This window comes from Panthera uncia, assembly GCF_023721935.1.
Source record: "Panthera uncia isolate 11264 chromosome B3 unlocalized genomic scaffold, Puncia_PCG_1.0 HiC_scaffold_1, whole genome shotgun sequence".
In the NCBI taxonomy this organism is placed as follows: Eukaryota; Metazoa; Chordata; class Mammalia; order Carnivora; family Felidae; genus Panthera; species Panthera uncia.
The window spans coordinates 28,317,029-28,336,094 of NW_026057582.1; the positions used below are offsets into that span (position 1 = coordinate 28,317,029).

The 19,066-nt window shown below is 44.8% G+C and overlaps 1 protein-coding gene across 6 annotated transcripts in view; it reads left to right on the forward strand.

The window, feature by feature from the left end:
- ZFYVE1 (zinc finger FYVE-type containing 1) overlaps positions 1 to 19,066 on the forward strand; it is a 51,557-nt gene that overhangs the window by 19,354 nt on the left and 13,137 nt on the right. For 2 of the 6 annotated variants that reach the window (XM_049612512.1, XM_049612510.1), the window contains exon 1: positions 13,271 to 18,339. Coding sequence is in view for 1 of the 6 variants with exons in the window: in XM_049612509.1 (XP_049468466.1) it covers positions 3,988 to 4,492; positions 8,610 to 8,824 (720 nt within the window). In the remaining 5 variants the exon portion in view is untranslated. The other 4 variants (XM_049612509.1, XM_049612513.1, XM_049612511.1 and 1 more) reach the window with 4 other exon arrangements.

The following is a 19,066-nucleotide window of genomic DNA, read 5'->3' on the forward strand; positions in this document are numbered from 1 at the left end:
GGTGCAGTGCTCTTGCTGTTGTGTAAGGGCCGAGGAGCATTGCAGACATGTGGAGCTGGGTGGGGTGGCCGGCTCTGGCATGGCTCGCTGGGAGGCAGGCCGCTTCTTTCACTCCAGGAGTGGAGCAGAGTGGGGTCATTGATTGCAAACTGGCAGAACGAGTAGAGCAAGCGCCTTGTTCCCTTCTGGCCCCTTCCTTCCGTCATGAAAGGGAATCTTCTTATCTTTTCTTTACCCCTTATGTTTCTTTACCCCTTATGTCCCCCCCCCCACCCCCCCAACTGAAAATCAGTCTTGCTGCCGTCTAGGCTGTTCTCTCCTTTCTAGCTCAGGGGAAACCGGCCACAGATTAGGATGATTTGAGTAGTAGAACAGGGAGCGAAATAACATGGACGGCAGAAGAAGGAAAAATGAAATATGGTTTCAGTTTACGAGGCATTTTCTCAGTTTACCTATTTATTTGACTAGCAACCACTACCCAGTCTGGGAGGGCAAAGATGACTATGTCCTCCCTTTACACGTGGAAAAAAAACCACAAAAACCCACAATCAGTCCATGTTAAACGATTATCCAAGGCTTGTCAGTAGAGAAACCAGCCTAGGGCTTTGAGCTCCTGGAATTCTTTGCATTGAACTCAGATGCATAGGCCCAACACAGGAACGTGTGTGTTTAACATTCCCCAGGACACTGGGTGTCAAAATCATACCCCCTCGTGTTGACAGGGAGTGCTTTATTTTCATCCCAAATGTGTTGTTTGTTTATATGTTATGTATATCACTTGGTGGATACTAACATAAATCCTGAGGCAGTTAATTGTGTACTTAAAGGCTCCCACATGCCCCCTTTTCAGGTGCCCACCCTATGTATCGCAGAGAACCATTGCTCTGTGGGCTGACAGAGTCACAACAGAGTAGACTTCCCGGGGAGGAAATCCCTAGGCCTAGTCTTCTTCCCCAGGACTGTTTGGAAGGTGCTGGCTCTCGAGCCAACCACTCCGACCTTACCTGACTCTTCGCCAGTAGAGCTTTATGGAGCTTTTGTCGTCTCTTTCTCTTGTGGCTGACCTAGCAGTTTGGAACCAGTGAGTGACCCCAGTCCCAAACGGGCTGTTCCATGTAACTTTTTGTTCCTCCCAGTTGTCTGGGAGGTCAGTGAGCCCATCACCAGGTGTGTCGAATGCTGCTGTGTGTTAAGCCCTATGGAGGATATAGGGTGGAGAAAAGTGAGTAAGGTACCTAGCAACATGCATGACATTCATTCATTCATTTATTCATTCAGTAGCTAGATATTGAGCCTCTCCTATGTTTCAGGTTGTATCCCAAACACTAGGGATGAAAACATAGGATAGATATGGTTCTGCCCTCATGGATCTAGTTAAGGGCACTGTCATTGCAGTAAGCATTCAGTAAATTATTAGCATTGCCATTAACGTTAAGGCTATTAATAACGTAACAATAATGATGTTATTAATAGGATCATGAGTAGTTTACTATCTTGACAAGGTTATGGGAAATGAGGGCTCATATTATCACACCCATGGCCTGAATATATTTCTCTAATTGCTCTTTGTCAAACCAGCAGACTCTTAAGAATCAGGAAGGTGTGTTTTCTCTTACGGCTAAAGGATACTGGGTGTAAAGGTTTATCACTCCTTGCTGGAGCAGAACATGGCTTATTTAGATTAGGAACTTTGGCACTGGGATTCTGTATTCTGAGAGTAGGAATCCCATCTTTCTGGGGGTCCAGTCTGGGATCTCACTGGTACTGGGTCTCTTCTCTCCTGCCCTGACTTTTTTTTTTTTTTTTAACATTTATTTATTTTTGAGAGACAGAGACAGAGCATTGAGCAGGAGAGAGAGAGAGGGAGACACAGAATCTGAAGCAGGCTCCAGGCTCTGAGCTGTCAGCCCAGAACCTGACGTGGGGCTTGAACCCACGAACTGTGAGATCATGACCTGAGCTGAAGTCGGACACTTAACCGACTGAGCCACCTAGGTGCTCCTCTCCTGTCCTGACTTCTTAAAGAATTACAATGTTCTTTAAACTGTGAACAGAGGAATTATGGGATGGGTGAATTTTAACCAACACTTAAAAAAAAAAAAAACAGCTATACTGAGATGTGGTTCATATGACCGTATATTTTACCCTTTTATTTATTTAAAAAATTTTTTTTAACATTTATTTGTTTCTGAGACACAGACAGAGCACAAGTGGGGGAGGGGCAGAGAGAGAGGGAGACACAGAATCCGAAGCAGGCTCCAGGCTCCGAGCTGTCAGCATGGAGCCTGACGCGGGGCTTGAGCCCACGAACTGTGAGATCATGACCTGAGCCGAAGTCGACGCTTTAACTGACTGAGCCACCCAGGCGCCCCTATTTTACCCTTTTAAAGTATATAGTTCAGTGTTTAGTGCATTTATAAAGTTGTGCAATCCTTAACACTAATTCCAGAACATTTTTATCACTCAGATAGAAACCCTATACCCATTAGCAGTCATTCCCTAGTCCTTCCTTACCCCAGCCATTGGCAACCAGTAATATACTTTCCGTTATTATGAATCTGCCCATCATGGATATTTCATATAAACGGAATCATAGAATATGTAGTATTTTTGTGTCTGGCTTCTTTCACTTAGCAGGATGTTTTCAAGGTTCAGCCATGTTGTAGCGTCAGTACTTCATTCCTTTTCGTGGTTGAATTATAATACTCCATCTTATGGATACACCACATTTTGTTTATCCATTCATCGGTTGATGGACATGAGGGCTGTTTCCACCTTTTGGCTCTTAGGAATCTTGCTTCTGCCACGAACATTCGATGTTCAGGTTGGTGTGGACATATGTTTTCGGTTCTCTTGGATACATACCCGGGAGTGGAATTACTGATGCGTATGGTAACTCCGTGTTTGACTTTTTGAGAAACTGCCATGCTGTTTTCCAGAGTGGCTGTGCCCTTTTACATTCTTACCAGCAGTGAGTGCATAAGCAGTGCGGTTCCTCCATATTCCCACCAGTGTTGTCATTGTGTTTTTTTTAAAGTACTCTCAACCCCCAACATGGGGCTTGAGCTCACGACCCCGAGATTGAGTTGCATATGCTCACCGACTGAGCCAGCCAGGCACCCCTAATAAGTACGTGAAGACTTGTATTATTCATTTGTTTGTTTGTTTATTTTTTAACCTTTTTTTTAGTGTTTATGTTTTGAGAGAGAGACAGAGAGACAGAGCACAAGCCGGGGAGGGCCAGAGAGAGGGGGAGACAATCCAAAGCAGGCTCCAGGCTCTGTGTTGACAGCTCAGCCAGGGCTCGAACCCACAGACTGAGATCATGACCTGAGTTGAAGTCAGATGCTTAACCCACTAAGCCACCCAGGCGCCCCTGTGTTGTTATTTTTTTTAAAGCTCATTTATTTATTTTGAGAGGGAAAGTGAGAGTGGAGGAGGAGCAGAGAGAGAGGGAGAGCTCAGAGCCAGACGCGGGGCTTGATCCCACAAACCGTTAAGATCATGTTCTGAGCCAAAACCAGGAGTCAGACACTTAACTGACTGAACCACCCACGCGCCCCAGGAGTTCTTTAAATATTCTGGAATACTCGTCCTTTATTAGAGAAATGATTTGCAAATACTTTTTCCCATTCTTTGGGCTTTCTTTTCACTGTCTTGATGGTATCCTTGCAGAATACAGATTTTAAATGTCATATCTAAGAAACCAGTGCCTGATCCAGGGTCACAAAGATTTGCTCCTATGTCTTCTGAGAGTTTTATAGTTGTAGCTTTTTCACGAGCATTAAATTGTACTGCCTGAGGGTTTGAAAGTTCTTAGCTGTTTTCTGCGGGTTAGGCTGGGTGGGAGGCTGTCGTCCTGGGGCTTTTTTTCCCTTGCCACCTGGACAGTCCATTCAAGGACCTTGACTTTGAGAAGCAATTGTTCTTGCAGATTTCTAACTAGTATGCATTTTATATTCCTTTTTTTTTTTTTTTTTCTTGAAGGTAACGAATGAAGAAGACTTTATTAGGAAATTGGACTGCAAACCTGATCAGCATCTGAAGGTGGTTTCTATTTTTGGAAATACTGGTGATGGAAAGTCTCATACTCTCAACCATACTTTCTTTTATGGTCGCGAAGTCTTCAAAACGTCCCCTGCCCAGGAGTCCTGCACCGTGGGAGTGTGGGCAGCCTATGACCCAGTCCACAAAGTAGCAGTGATAGACACAGAAGGGCTCTTGGGGGCTACGGTGAATCTCAGCCAGAGAACACGACTGCTGCTTAAGGTCCTGGCCATCTCAGACCTCGTCATCTATCGAACTCACGCAGACCGGCTGCATAATGACCTCTTCAAGTTCCTTGGGGATGCCTCTGAAGCTTATCTCAAACACTTCACCAAGGAGCTCAAGGCTACCACTGCCCGCTGTGGCCTGGATGTCCCCTTGTCCACCCTGGGCCCTGCTGTTATCATTTTCCATGAGACTGTGCACACTCAGCTGCTGGGCTCTGGTAAGTGGACAGGGTACCGTGTCACAGATCGACCTTTCTGGGTATGTGGAGGCAGCCGCTGGGCTGCAGTAGTAACTTGGTGTTGGTGGATTGCCCAGTAAAATTTCTGCCTGGGGCAAGACATGAAGGAGTGTTTGAAGGAGGATGGAGTGAGCAACCACGTCAAAATCTGCTTATGGTCAGGATGAGGACTGAGGATTACAGAGGTCCTTGGTGATCTGGATAAGACCTGTTTCCCAGGGATGGTGGGCATGAAAGCCTGATCAGGGTAGGATCAAGAGAGAAGAGGAGGAGAGGCATTAAGGTTGTGCATATATTCCACTCTTTCAAAGAGTTCAGTTACAAAGGGAAGCAGATAAACGAAATGATAGCTGGAGGCTGACTTGGGATTTCAGGAGATTTTCCCGTTTTTATTTTTTTATTTTTTTTAAATTTTTTTTTTTCAACGTTTTTTTATTTATTTTTGAGACAGAGAGAGACAGAGCATGAACGGGGGAGGGGCAGAGAGAGAGGGAAACACAGAATCGGAAACAGGCTCCAGGCTCCGAGCCATCAGCCCAGAGCCTGACGCGGGGCTCGAACTCACGGACCGTGAGATCGTGACCTGGCTGAAGTCGGACACTTAACCGACTGCGCCACCCAGGCGCCCCGTTTTTCCCGTTTTTAAATTGAAGCTGTGAGGTATTGCAGAGATTTGTGTACTGGTGGGAATGCTTCACTAGGAAGGGAATAATGCAGGTGGAAGAGAGCAGGACAATTGGAGTGAGGCCCACGTGGGTGGGTTGGCCTTAGGAGCAAGGACAGTCCCTCTGTGAGCACAGGAGGGAAAGTAGAGTGTATGGACATGATTGCAGGTAATTGGTAGATGTGGGGTGTGTGTGGGAGTTGTCTTCCTGTTTCTATCTCCTTAGAGAAGTAGGAAGTAAAATCATGATCGGAGGGAGGATGGGGGAGCAGGTGCAGCAACAGTAATTGGACACAGGTGGGGGCAGTAGTGTGGGCCCTTAACACAGTTGTATCATTTACCTGCTCCTTCAGTCAGCAGAGTTTCTTTAAAAAAAAATGTTTATTTTTTTTTGAGACAGAGAGAGAGAGAGCGCGAGCGAGGGAGGGCGAGGCAGAGAGAGAGGGAGACACGGAATCCGAAACAGGCTCCAGGCTCTGAGCTGTCGGCACAGAGCCCGATGTGGGGCTCGAACCCACGAACAGTGATATCATGACCTGAGCCGCAGTCAGGCGCTCAACTGACTGAGCCACCCAGGCGCCCCAAGTCAACAGAGTTTCTTAAGTGCACAATGCCACATGCTGAGTGCTGGTGCGCAGAGCTGAAAAAAAGCGGTTCTTGCCCTTGAGTAGCTCACAGTTCAGTTGGGGAGACCACATGTGGTCTCTTCTGTAGTGGATGTAGGTCCTGGAGCTGTGGTAGTACAGAAAAGGGACTTTTTTTTTTTTTAATGTTTATTTATTTTTGAGACAGAGAGAGACAGAGCATGAACGGGGGAGGGTCAGAGAGAGAGGGAGACACAGAATCTGAAACAGGCTCCAGGCTCTGAGCCATCAGCACAGAGCCTGACGTGGGGCTTGAACTCAGGAACCGCGAGATCATGACCTGAGCCGAAGTCGAACACTTAACCAATTGAGCCACCCAGGTGCCCCGACTTTTTTTTTTTTTATATTTACTTTTGAGAGAGCGAGAGAGTGTGAATGGAGCAGGGGAGGGAGAGAGGGAGACACAGAATCTGAAGCAGGCTCCAGGTTTTGAGCTGTCAGCACAGAGCCCCATGTGGGGGCTCGAACCCATGAGTCGTGAGATCACGACCTGAGCCGAAGTCAGGTGCTTAAGCGACTGAGCCACCCAGGCACCCCCAGAGGAGGGAGGATCTTTATAGATCCTAAGGGGATCTAGGAGAGGGGAGGTGATGTTTGAACTCTGGACAGGTGACTTGATAGGGCAGTGGGGGAAGGACGCTCTGGAAAGCCCAAACCCCTGGTGGTTTGAAGGAGCAGATTGTGTCTAGGAAACTGCATGTGGTTCTCTAATAGCTTCCTAAGTTCCGTTCTAGCCCCTCAGTGCACCTTCCACACAGCATCCAGGGAGATCTTTTCAAAGGCTTTATCGATAATTTAGATCGTGTCATACTCCTGCTTACAAGCTGTCGGTGGCTTTCACTACAGACTAGTTACGGTGTCCTTACTGTTAAGTCCTGTCTGTGTCTCTGAACTCCTTCTCTGGTTATGTCCTTCATCCCCTTCCGCTGCCCACTGCCTGCCCCCGCGCACGTGACGTATATGCACACTCCCTTTAGCAGACACGCCAGCCTTTTCTGTGTTACCACCTTTGCATATGCTGCTCTGTCTGCCTGGAACACTGTTCCCTCAGCAGGCCATACTTCAGATCCAACTCAGCTCTCACTGGCTTGGAGCCCTGGCTCATGTCCCCTGTAAAGTGGTCCTTCTTCCTGCACCCTCGTGGTTACGCTCTGTTCATTTGCATCGGGGCACCTATCACTATCTGAAATCATCCTGTGTGCTTCCTTGCTTGTTTTTGTTTCTTTCCCATTAGAGTGGAAACTCTATGAAGTCAGGAACCTTGCCTGTCTTGTAATCTCTATCTAAAGAGCCTGGATGAGTGCTTGACACATGGTTGCCTCTCATTAGATGTTTGTTGGATAAGTAAATGAAGCGGCTCGTTGTATCTGAAGCACAGATTGTACAGGAGGAAATGGTGGAGCTGCTCGGGGGCCGGATCACAGATGCCTTGACTCAGTTCTCAAGTATGACAGGAGCCCCTGAAGGATTTTAAGCAGGGAGTTACATGATCAGATCTATATTTTCAAAAGATCCCACGGCTGCCCGTTGCAGGATGAACTAGAGAGGCATGCCTGGAGGCAGGGAGACCAGCCAGGACGTTACCACGGTACTGGATGAGAAGTGATGGGGGCCGAGCCAGGGCAGTGGCATGCATAAGAGGGAAGTGGAGAGGCTGGGGCCGAATGAAGGATGTGGGTCTAGCAGGAAGATGAGAAATCTAAATGTTCCAGCAGAGGCTCCTTAGCAAGTGACTCTGAGGTAAGAAGACTGGAAATGCTGACTTTCAGATGCCTCCTGTGATTTGCATTTTTATGCCATTTTGGATTTTTACAAATTTGGTAAGGGGAAGGTTTAATTTTTAGCTCAGGATTTTGAAATAATGAGCCCTTCATGGATAAAAAAAATCTTGTTTCTGTGTACCATCTACCGCTAGGTGGTTTTATTTTTTTTACTTTTATTTTCTTAAATTTTATTTATTTGAGAGAGAGAGTAAGAACAAGTGCAGGGCAAGGGCAGAGAGAGAGAGAGAGAGAGAGACAGAGAGAGAGAGAATCCCAAGCAGGCTTCGTGCTGTCACCATGGAGGTCGATGCAGGGCTCAATCCCATGACCCTGGGATCCTGACCTGAGCTAAAATCAAGAGTTGGATGCTCAACTGCCTGAGCCACCCAAGTGCCCCTAGCTATTTATCTTAAATGTTCATTGGTAGATAACTGGTTAAATATGCCTATAGAATGGAATGTAGCTATTAAAAAGAATAAAGGACTTCTCAGAGTGTGTCATGAAAAGGACAGATAATTACAGTATGTTATTAAGTGATACAAGCAAGTTGCATATATGTGTTGGTAAGTGTGTAGGAAAAAAAAAAGGCCTGAAAGGGTAAACACTGAACTATAACCACCTCTGGGAAGTAGGAGAGAGCGGAGGAAATCTATTTTCCTCCATGCTTTGACATGTTTGGATTTTTTTACAGTGAGCAGATTAAAAAGAAAAAGACTTTCCTTTGAAGTATAACGTACATACAGAAAAGTGCACATCATGTCAAAAGTGTATAACACGATGAGTTTCACAGTCTGGATGTACCTGTGAAATCAGTACCAGACCATGACATGCCAGCACCCACTTCATGGGGAAGCCCTGCTCATGCTCCCTTCTAGGCAAGGCTAACCTGAAGTCTAACAGCGTAAATGAGTTCTGCCTGTAGGTGTACGTTATATAGAGTCAGACTATATACTACTTTTATAGTGAAAGACAGATTTTCTTTTTAAAAGAAGGGTCATTGTTTATGTACCTGTTTCCTTGTCCAGATCACCCCTCCGAGGTGCCAGAAAAGCTCATCCAGGACCGGTTCCGGAAGCTGGGCCGCTTCCCTGAAGCCTTCAGTTCCATTCACTACAAGGGAACGAGGACTTACAACCCTCCCACGGACTTCTCTGGGCTCCGGCGTGCTCTGGAGCAGCAGCTAGAGAACAACACTACCCGTTCTCCCCGGCACCCGGGGGTCATCTTCAAAGCCCTGAAGGTCAGTTGGCTCCTGCCCCAAGTGCCTCTCACTGGGGTACCAGTGGGTGGCGAGAACACTCTGCTCCCATGTTGTTGCTGGGGATTGGAAACCGGGGCTGGAAGGACAGGTTGTAAGGAAAGGAAGTGTGTGAGTGGAGTTCACAAGTGTTGAGTGAGCTCATCTTGCCGGGAGCATGAGTACAGAGGAATCTTGGGTGATAATTAAAAAGTGATGGGTCCCCATGTCAGAAAAACCCGGTTTTCAGAGGATAGAAAAAGCGTTCATTTCTGCGTGGTGTGGCCCAGCCCTGGTGAGTTGACCTTGTACTGAGGCTCAGCTATCTGAACAGGATTCACCTTTTTTTTTTTTTTAAGCCTGTATTAAATTTATTTAAGAAGGCAACTTTTGTTATCAGTATAAATGGAAAACCACTGTCACAGGTAGAAGTTTCCCAAGATAAAAAATGAACACAGACACACTATAACAGTAATTGCTGTTTATTGTATATTAGCATTCAGAGGAATGTGTATAAATTAGTTCATTTAATCCTTACGCCAAGGGCGCCTGGCTGGCTCAGTTGGTAGAGTGTGTGACACTTGATCTCGGGGTTGTGGGTTTGAGCCCCATGTTGGGTGTAGAGATTACTTAAAAATAAAATCTTGGAGCACCTGGGTGGCTCATTTGGTTGAGTGATTCTTGGTTTAGGCTAAGGTCAGGATCTCACAGTTTTGGGGGTTTGAGCCTCGCATGGGGCTCTGTGCTGGCAGCTTGGAACTTGCTTAGGATTATCTCTCTCCTTCTCTCTCTGCCCCTCCTCCACTCATGCTGTTTCTGTCTTTCTTAAATGAAAAGTTAAAAAAAAAAAATCTTTATAAAGAAAAAATCCTGAGCGGCCTGGGTGGCTCAGTCGGTTAAACGTCTGACTCTGGCTCAGGTCATGGTCTCACTGTTCGTGGGTTCAAGCCCCGTGTCAGGCTCTGTCCTGACAGCTCAGAGCCTGCAGCCTGCTTCAGATTCTGTGTCTCCCTCTCCCTCTGCCCCTCCCCCGCTCTTGCTCTGTCTCTCTGTCTCTCTCTCTCTCTCTCTCTCTCAAAAATAAAAAAATTTAAAAAAAAAGGAAAAAATCCTTACATCACCACCCTGTATGAAGTACAGTTACCATCCTCATTTTACAGATGAGGAAACTGAGGCACAGAGGTGAAGTAATCGGTTACACAGTTCGTAAGTAGCAGCAGGTATACACCCTGGCTGGTTTACTCCAGAACCCTATATAACCAATAAGATTCTCCTGCTTCTCAACAAATATAACAACATATTATTTCCTCTCTAGAGACTGTTGTTCATGGAAGGAGACTGGGACTTGTCTTTTCTTTATTTAAAAGGGGTATTAAAAGGGGTATTAGGTTCAAGAGATGATAAAGATAATGTTGTTACCTAAGTGAGACTTTCTCTTTAACAGAATTCTGAAATTTTGAAATTTTGAAAATGAGTTTATTTATTTATATGTTTTTAAAGTTTATTCATTTTACTTATATATATATATATATATAGAGAGAGAGAGAGAGAGAGAGAGAGAGAGAGGGAGAGGGAGAGAAAGAGAGTGCACAAGCAGGGGGAGGGGCAGAGAGAGGAGGGGGAGAGAGGGAGAATCCCAATGTGGGGCTTGATCTAGTGAACTGTGAGATCCTGACCTGTGCTGAAATCAAGAGTTGGACACTTAACCAGCTGAGCCACCCAGGCACCGCAAAATTTCTCTATTATAAAAAATACCACAACTGTATATCATAAAAGCTCTTTCTATATTTGGAATTATTCTACGTTATATTCTCTTGAAGTAGATTGCATCAAAAGCATGTGTGTATGTATATATCTATGCATCTATCATCGCATTTGTGCTGTTTCGCATAGTTGGACATGGAATCCTATTTAAGTATTTTTACTTATTTGGTGTCTTTTTTTCTGTTTTTCTGTTTTTAGTATTGCAGGGATTTTGTTTCAACACAACCTCTTATTTATTTTACCATTCTTGATAATTCATCAAGTGGATCCCTGTGAATGCTGCTTCCTTTTTGCAGTGTGCTCTTTGCTCTGTGCTAACCGCTGTGTTACCAGGCCTGCAGGCTTAGGACAGAGGAGCAGGAAGGGAGCAGGGCGTTTGGGGCAGTGCTGCGGGTGTGGGATCTGGAGAGAGGCTGGGGATTGTTGACAAGATTGGAGTTAGGGTTGTGAGGACACCCCGAGGACTAGGGGATAGAGACTGGGGCCGGGAGGGATAGGAAGGAAGGGATAGGAGAAAGGGGTTTGGCATAAGATGAGGTAGGCTCTGTGCACACTGGAACAAACATCAGACATATGCGGATTTGCCCAACCCATTGAGGTTTTTAATTTTGTTTTTGTTTAAGTTTATTTATTTATTTTGAGATAGAGTGCAAGTGGGGAGGGGCAGAGAGAGAGGGAGGCAGAGAATCCCAAGCGGGCTCTGCACTGTCAGCGCAGAGTCGATGTGGGGCTTGAACCCACAAACCGTGAGATCATGACCTGAGCTGAAGTCTGACGCTTAACCGACTGAGCCACCCAAGAACCCCCTCCACTGAGTTTTTAAAAGGTTCGTATTGGGGTACAATATAGACAATTAGTGAATATGGGTAACTTGTATATGAGCGTTTCTTGTACTATTCTTTAAACTTTTCTACAAGTTTGACATTGTATCAAAATGAAGAGTTATCCTTTAGGGGCGCCTGGGTGGCTCAGTTGGTTGGGTGTCTGACTTCGGCTCAGGTCATGATCTCGCAGTCTGTGAGTTCGAGTCCCATGTCGGGCTCTGTGCTGATAAGCTTGGAGCTTGGAGCCTGCTTCGGATTCTGGGTCTCCCTCTCTCTCTGACCCTTCCCAGCTCGTGCTATGTCTCTCTCTCTCTCAAAGCAAACAAAACAACAACAACAACAACAAAAAACATTAAAAAATTTTTTTGAAAAGTTACCCTTTAAACAAACTTTGTGGTTTTTGCATCATGGTTGCTTTAGGCTGGATGTTTGTATCCTCCCAGAATTCACGTGTTGAAACCCTAATGCCTGCTGTGATGGTATTGGAGGGCCTTTGGGAGGTGATTGGGTCTTGAAGATCGAGCTCTCATGAATAAGATTAATTTCTTAGAATGAAGCCCCAAAGAGCTCCCTCGCCCCTTCCACCAAGCGAGGACGCGGTACAAAGGCACCATCTGTAAACCACGAAGCAGGTCCTCACCAGAACCTGACCTTGCTGGTATTCTATCTTGAGCTTCCAGCCTCCAGATCTGTGAGAAATACATTTCCATTGTTTAGAAGCTATCCGGTCTGTGGTATTTTGGGTTCTGGAGTCAGACAGACTTGTAGGAATATTCCAGTTCTGCCACTTACCATCCATTTACTTGGTCTTGGGAACTTTAGTTTATTTGTTCGTTGGTTCATTCATTCATTCAAAAAATAAAAGAGTGCATCTATGTGCCAGGTAAAGTTTGAGGTGCTGGAAATACGGTGGAGAACAAGATAGACAATAATCTTTGTCCTTAGAGGACTTCTTCGAACCTTTCTCCTCATCTTTAAAATAGGGATAACAAAAGAATGTTCCCAGGTGCCTGGGTGGCTCAGTCGGTTGAACGTCTGACTCTTGATTTTGGCACAGGTCATGATCTCATGGTTCATGGGATGGAGCCCTGCTTGGGCTTCTCTCTTTCTCTCCCTCTGCCCCTACCCCACTCATGCTCACATACTTTCTCTCAAATAAAATTAAAACTTAAGAGAAAGGGCGGGGTTGCCTGAGTGGCTCAGTCAGTTAAGTGTCCAATTCTTGATTTTGGCTCAGGTCATGATCTCACGGTTCGTGGGTTTGAGCCCCATGTCAGGCTCTGTGTTGACAGTATGGAGCCTGGTTGGGATCCTCTCTCTCTCTCTCTCTCTCTCTCTCTCTCTGCCTCTCCCCTGCTCTTGCTCTCTCTCTCAAAATAAATAAAACTTAAAAAAAAAAAAAAAAGAATGTTCCCGCTGAAGTTGAGCTGAGGATTGAATGAGAGCAACAGTCTTGAAGAAACAAAGCACTTGGTATATAGTAAACGTTCAGTAAGTGTTCAGTGGTGTGGATGATTCAAAGGAAAAAACTATGAAAAATGATTGTATTTGAATCATTCATGAAATACATACTTCTAGTTAGAGTTGAGGTACTTAAATGTACTGGCTTATGTCCTTGAAGTGGCTCAAAGGTAGTCACAGTGGAAGATTCCACCGTCAAAAGAGGCAGAATCCATACCCTGTTATACAAAGAACTGTAAATCTGATCAGTATACATAAAAATTTTTTTTAAAATTTTTAATGTTTATTTTTGAGAGAGAGAGAGCAAGCAGGGGAGGGCAGTGAGAGAGGGAGACACAGAACCCAAAGCAGGCTCCAGGCTCCAAGCTGTCTGCACAGAGCCTGACATGGGGCTCGAAGTCAGATGCTTAACTGACTGAGCCACCCAGGCTCCCTGATTAGTGTACATTTTAATGACAAGGCCAATGGCTGGGTTCTAGAATTCCTTAGGTTTTCTCTAAGCTAACCCAGCTTAATGTCTAAATTAGACTGTCAAGCACACTGAGTGCTGTAAGCAGTAATTAGCGCTCAGGGATTTTTTACCCTCAGGAGATTTGGATGTCCTCCTCCAGGCCAGTTTGTTAGGCAATTTTGAAGAAAATAGTTACACTCTATGCGTAGGAGTTGGTATGGTTCATGAAGTTTTCTGTAAATACACTGAGCCTGGTCAGCCGGAGTTGCGATGATTCTTGGTAACCAGGATCTGTGGAGTTTCACTTGGACCCTGTATTCTTTAGTCTCTGGAGTGGAGACTCAGGACATGCGGCTTCTCTCCACGGGCAGAAGTTATCTATTGAAGCATGCGTCTTTGACTCTCCCCAGGGAATTGTGGGGTTCTTGCAGCTTGCTGAAATCCTGGAAAAATTTGTTTTTGTCTTTTTTGGTTGTTGCTTTTTAAATTTCTTCTTTAGGTCAGAAGTTGTTACTTCTCTGATTATCATTCTGATGGAAAGCTACTGGTGAGGTTTGCATTAGGCAAATTGACCCAGTAGAGTTTTATTGCTGTTGAAATACACTAACTGAAATCTTCATAGTTCATAGCAGTATATAATAGAATGGCTGTCCTTCTCCATTTATTTTTTATTTTTTTAAGTTTATTTGTTTATTTTGAGGGGGGGAGGGGAAGAGAGAGAGGGAGAGTGAGAGAGTCCCAACGTGGGGCCCGAACTCATGAACCACAAGATCATAACCTGAGCTGAAACCAAGAGTTCGATGCCTAACCCACTGAGCCACCCAGGCACCTCTCCATTTATTTTTTATTTGGCTTTATTTTGTTGTATTCATTTTTACAAGGAGTCTTGAATTCTTTTTGGAACAGATGAGTGGGGATGGGCATAAACAGATAAATTATCAATGCCAAAATAATTTGTTTGGCTTCCTGCTTCTCCCAGTTTTTTCTTTCTCTCTCTGGTATTCTTAGCCTTGTCCTGAGTCGCTAACTCAGTAGAAACACTTCACGAAGTGGTATGTTCTAATATGACAAAGGTAATTTTTTTTCCTATGTAAATTTCTCTTTATTTAAAAAAAATTTTTTTAATGCTTATTTTTGAGAGAGAGAGACAGAGTGCAAGCTGGGGAGGGGCAGAGAGAGAGGGAGACACAAAATTTGAAGCAGGCTCCAGGCTCTGAGCTGTCAGCACAGAGCCTGACATGGGGCTCGAACTCACGAACCGTGAGATCGTGACCTGAGCCGAAGTCAGACGCTTAACTGACTGAGGGACCCTGGCGCCCCAATTTCTCTTTATTTTAGATAAGATGTACAGAAATATTGTCAGGAGAAAGTGTATAAACTTTTAAGAGCATGCAGACACAAATCACAAATGAGGGGATCAAAACTGGGATGCACAAATAAAGAAATCTCAGCTCTCTAGGGATCAAAGAAACTCAAATGAAAACCCCAGCGGTATGAGGGCAAACACTGAAAAGTCTGGCAAGAAAATGTCCAAAAGGATGTGAAGCAGTGCAGACTCTTACTGACTTCCCATGGTGGTGGCAGGGGCGGGGGGCACCTGGACACCTGGGTGGCTCAGTCTGTTGAGCATTGGGACTCTTGATTTCCCCTCAGGTCGTGATCCCAGGGTCATGGGATCCAGCTTTGTGTTGGGCTCTGTGCTGAGCGGGGAGCCTGTTTAAGATTCCCTCTCTCTTTGTCTGCCCCCTCTCCCATACACTCTCTCTCTAAACAAACAAACAAAACAAACAAAAATAAAACCTGCCAGTTGAAGTTAAAATTAGTACAACCATGGCTTCTGACTGGCTCAGTTGGTAGAATGTGCGACTCTTGATCTTGGGGTCATGAGTTTGAGCCCCATTGAGCATAGAGGTTACTAAAAAAAAATTAATTAAAAATAAACAAAATTAGTACAACTGTTTTGAAATGCAATTTAGAAATATCTAGTGTAGGTGAAGATATGAGTAATACATATTCTAGGTGAATCATCTCTAGGAATTTATCTTAAACTCTTCCACAGGAACATAGGAGACCTTTAGAGGGGATGTGAATAGTGCATTCTTTTGTAATGGCAAAATAATATAAGCTAAGTATGAAAAAGTAGATAAATGGTGGTATGTGAGTCTTTGCTACTTATTTGTTTGTTTTAATTTTAGAGAGAGAGGGAAACAGAATCTCAAGCAGGCTGCATGCTCAGTGTGCTTGGGGTTCGATCCCATGACCCTGGAATTATGACCTGAGTCAATATCAAGAGTTGGACACTCAAGTGACTGAGCCACCCTGGTGCCCCTCTTTGCTATTTATTTATTTGTTTATTTTAAAGTTTATTTTGAGAGAGAGAGAGCTTGCAGTCGTGGGGGAGGGGGACAGGCAGAGAGAGAGGGAGAGAGAAAGAAACCCAAGCAGGCTCCATGCTGTCAGTGCAGAGCCTGACGTGGGCTCCATCCCATGACCCTGGGATCATGATCTGAGCTGAAATAAGAGTTGGACACTCAGTCAACTGAGCCACCCAGGTGCTCGTCTTTGCTATGTATGTATGTATGTATGTATGTATGAATGAAAGAGAGCGTAAGTGAACGAGGGGCAGAGAGTGAGAGAGAGAATCCCATCAGGGGTAGTCCCACAGGGGCAGAGAGAAAGAGAGAGAGAAGCATGCCTCACTTGAAGCAGGCTCTGTGTTTTTACCTGGAGTGGAGCTCGAACTCAGGAACTGTGAGATCATGACCCGAGCTGGAGTCAGCTGCTTAATGACTGAGCCACCCAGGTGCCCTCTACTTATTTAAACAGAGAATTGGGGTCAGAGTGTATGTATGTGCAGTTACATACTTTGCTTTGTTCACGGAACATTGAAGCCTAGTGTTTTCCCCCATGCCATTAAATGTTTTATGAAAACACGTCTTGAAAAAAAAAGCTGTCTGCTTTTCGTTTATACGGAGGACGGATCATTTTTTACATTTAGTTAATTTTGCTCTTATTTTAGTAGTGGTTTTCGTCTTTCCTTCTTCTTCTATTTTCTGTATATTTAAAGGAATTGTTTACATTGTGCCTGTTTCCTTAGGGTAAATGACAACCCCTCTGCTATTACTGACCGATGTCACCGGTTGTTCACTGTGGGCCACGTAGTGTATGCTCTGCACTGCGTGTAATAGATTCACTTAATCCTCATACCTGCTGTATGAGGTAGAGACCTGGAGGCATAAAGCTAATTAATTTGCTTGAGATGACTCAGTCAGTGCTGGAGAATCTGAACCAGCTAGTCTGGCTACCAAGTCGGAGCCTTTAACCCAGTGGAATCTGGTCCTTCTCAGTAGTTACTCCACTCCTAAGAAGGTCAGAGAGTGTAGTCATCTTGAAAGGTTCCTGATGCACGTGCCAGTTGCCTTTAGAAAGGATAGTCCCATAAATTGTATTTTCATGTTCAAAAAGTCATTTATTAATTAAAAAAGCAGTGTGTGTTCATGATATACAATTCAAATAGTACAGAAATGTGTAAGGTTACGAGTTAAGGTCCCTCTCCACCCCCGTCATAACCATTACTAATACTTGTATATGCTTCTAGAGATTTTCAGTGCTACACAAGTATATCATGTATTTATTTTTCTCCCTTAAAGGGATCGTATGATTCCTGTTATCCTCCAGCTTGCGTTTTTTCACGGAATCTTGAATTATCTTTCTAAAATAGTACATAAAACATACCTCGTTCTTTTTTTTTTATACTGAACATTCTGCGTGTACTTTTTAATTTTTTTTAAATTTTTTTAAAATATGAAATTTATTGTCACATTGGTTTCCATACAACACCCAGTGCTCATCCCAAAAGGTGCCCTCCTCAATACCCATCACCCACCCTCCCCTCCCTCCCACCGCCCATCAACCCTCAGTTTGTTCTCAGTTTTTAAGAGGTTGTTTTTTTAATGTTTGTTTATTTCCAAGAGACAGAGTGAGCATGAGTGGGGGAGGGGCAGAGAGAGGGAGAAGGAATCCTAAGCAGGTTCGGCGCTCAGCTTGGAGCTCGACAAGGGGCTGGATCCCATGACCGCGAGATCACGACCTGAGCTGAAATCAATCAAGAGTCGGCCACCGAGGCACGCCTGAAACATACCTCTTTCTTAATGCAATTAGTATACTTTAAAAAAGTTACTAGCTGTATCTTACTTATGAGCTTCCACCTGGTTGATGTAGCACTGTTGGATTCCCAGGGAGCCTAAGTGCCCCTTTCCATGTTCATTATGGAACAGGAAATGTGCTGAATGAGGACAGAAGAGTTTGCAGAATTTGTGTGAGAAAGAGGTCTACAGTGGTCCTCTGCTCTCGTGGCCCGCCCGCTGTTTCTTGATTCATCATGCTGACCTGATCATTCTTCCTGCCAGTCGGCCACTGTGTGGTCCAGGCTCCAGTCCCTCTTTTCTAGCCGGGTTATTTCCCCCTTCTTGACCAGGTTCCATGGTAGTAACAGCTCACACTCCTACCAGCAGAGCGTGCCCTCACTGAGCAGGTAAATCTGTTTAAAGAGCTGTTCAGGTTTCTGTTGAATAAGGGAGTGAAATACTGAATTAACTTACCTGTATTTACAGTTCTGAATATGTGAGAGAACCATCTTAAACCTTCTTTAGCCTCTGATCTTTAATTGTAGAAACTCTGACTTTCCAATTCTATCACATCAGGAGGTGTCTATTTATAAAGTTATTACATTTGGGAGTTGGGTGGCATCAGTGATTTACGTAAGAGTCTCCATTTTGAATCAGAAAATTCACCGCTAGCCCTTGATGACTGGGACTAACCTTACAGGTTCAGTAGAAAGGGTCATACTGTTGCCAAGGCAACTAAAGTTCAAGATCATCTGGTCTCCAGGCAACCTTTTCTAGAGTTGTCTCAAATGCTCCCCCTAGCTTTCTCAGGAGAGGTCCTTCCCTGCCTTTCTCTAACAGCTTGGGGACCTCAGGAGGAGGAGAGCCCAAGAAAAACTGGAATGATGTGAGGTTTGGAATTTTTGAAAGACGAAGTATATGAATTAGGTGGCAGGGTCCACACTGGAAAGAAAGGAGGATCGTTTCTCTTTACCCTTGTATCTAAAACACACTAACATTGGATTTGTTTTGAACAGCTCTGCTGTTGTATTCCCATACTGTTGGTGGATGTCAGTCCTCCTGAAGTTTGTTAAGCTCCGATTCATTACTAGCTACCAGCTCTTCAGCGACTTGAGGGAAGTGAGGGGGTGATGAGCGTCTGAAGTGATGAGGCTGGTTAACCTAGGAGTTCTTCTCTTTCTGATGTCACAAGAGGTTATGGCTGCCCTGGCCAGCATAAGCCAGCAGTGACTTGGTCTAGGGCGGGCGGCAGTGGAGGTTCTCTGGGCATGCGTACCACGGAATCAGGCTGCAGACTGTTTCACGCCTTGAGATGCTTGCTGCCATTTTTCTGAAGAACTTTCAGAGAAGTGAGCCAGGCCACTTGGGTTTGGAACAGAAAGAACCTTGTGCTGCCACTGTTCCTGGGCTGCAATTTTATATTTTCGGGGGAGTGGCATCCCCCCTGAATTCGGCCCAACTGGTGAACTCGGGCTACATTTGATATTTTTCCTGAGGGAAACTAGTACTTAGGTTATCCTTTCAGTTACTTGTTTAAAAGAAAAAACTCTGGGGTAAAGATACTTTTTTTTTTTTTTTTAACATAATTTATTGGCAAATTGGTTTCCATACAACACCC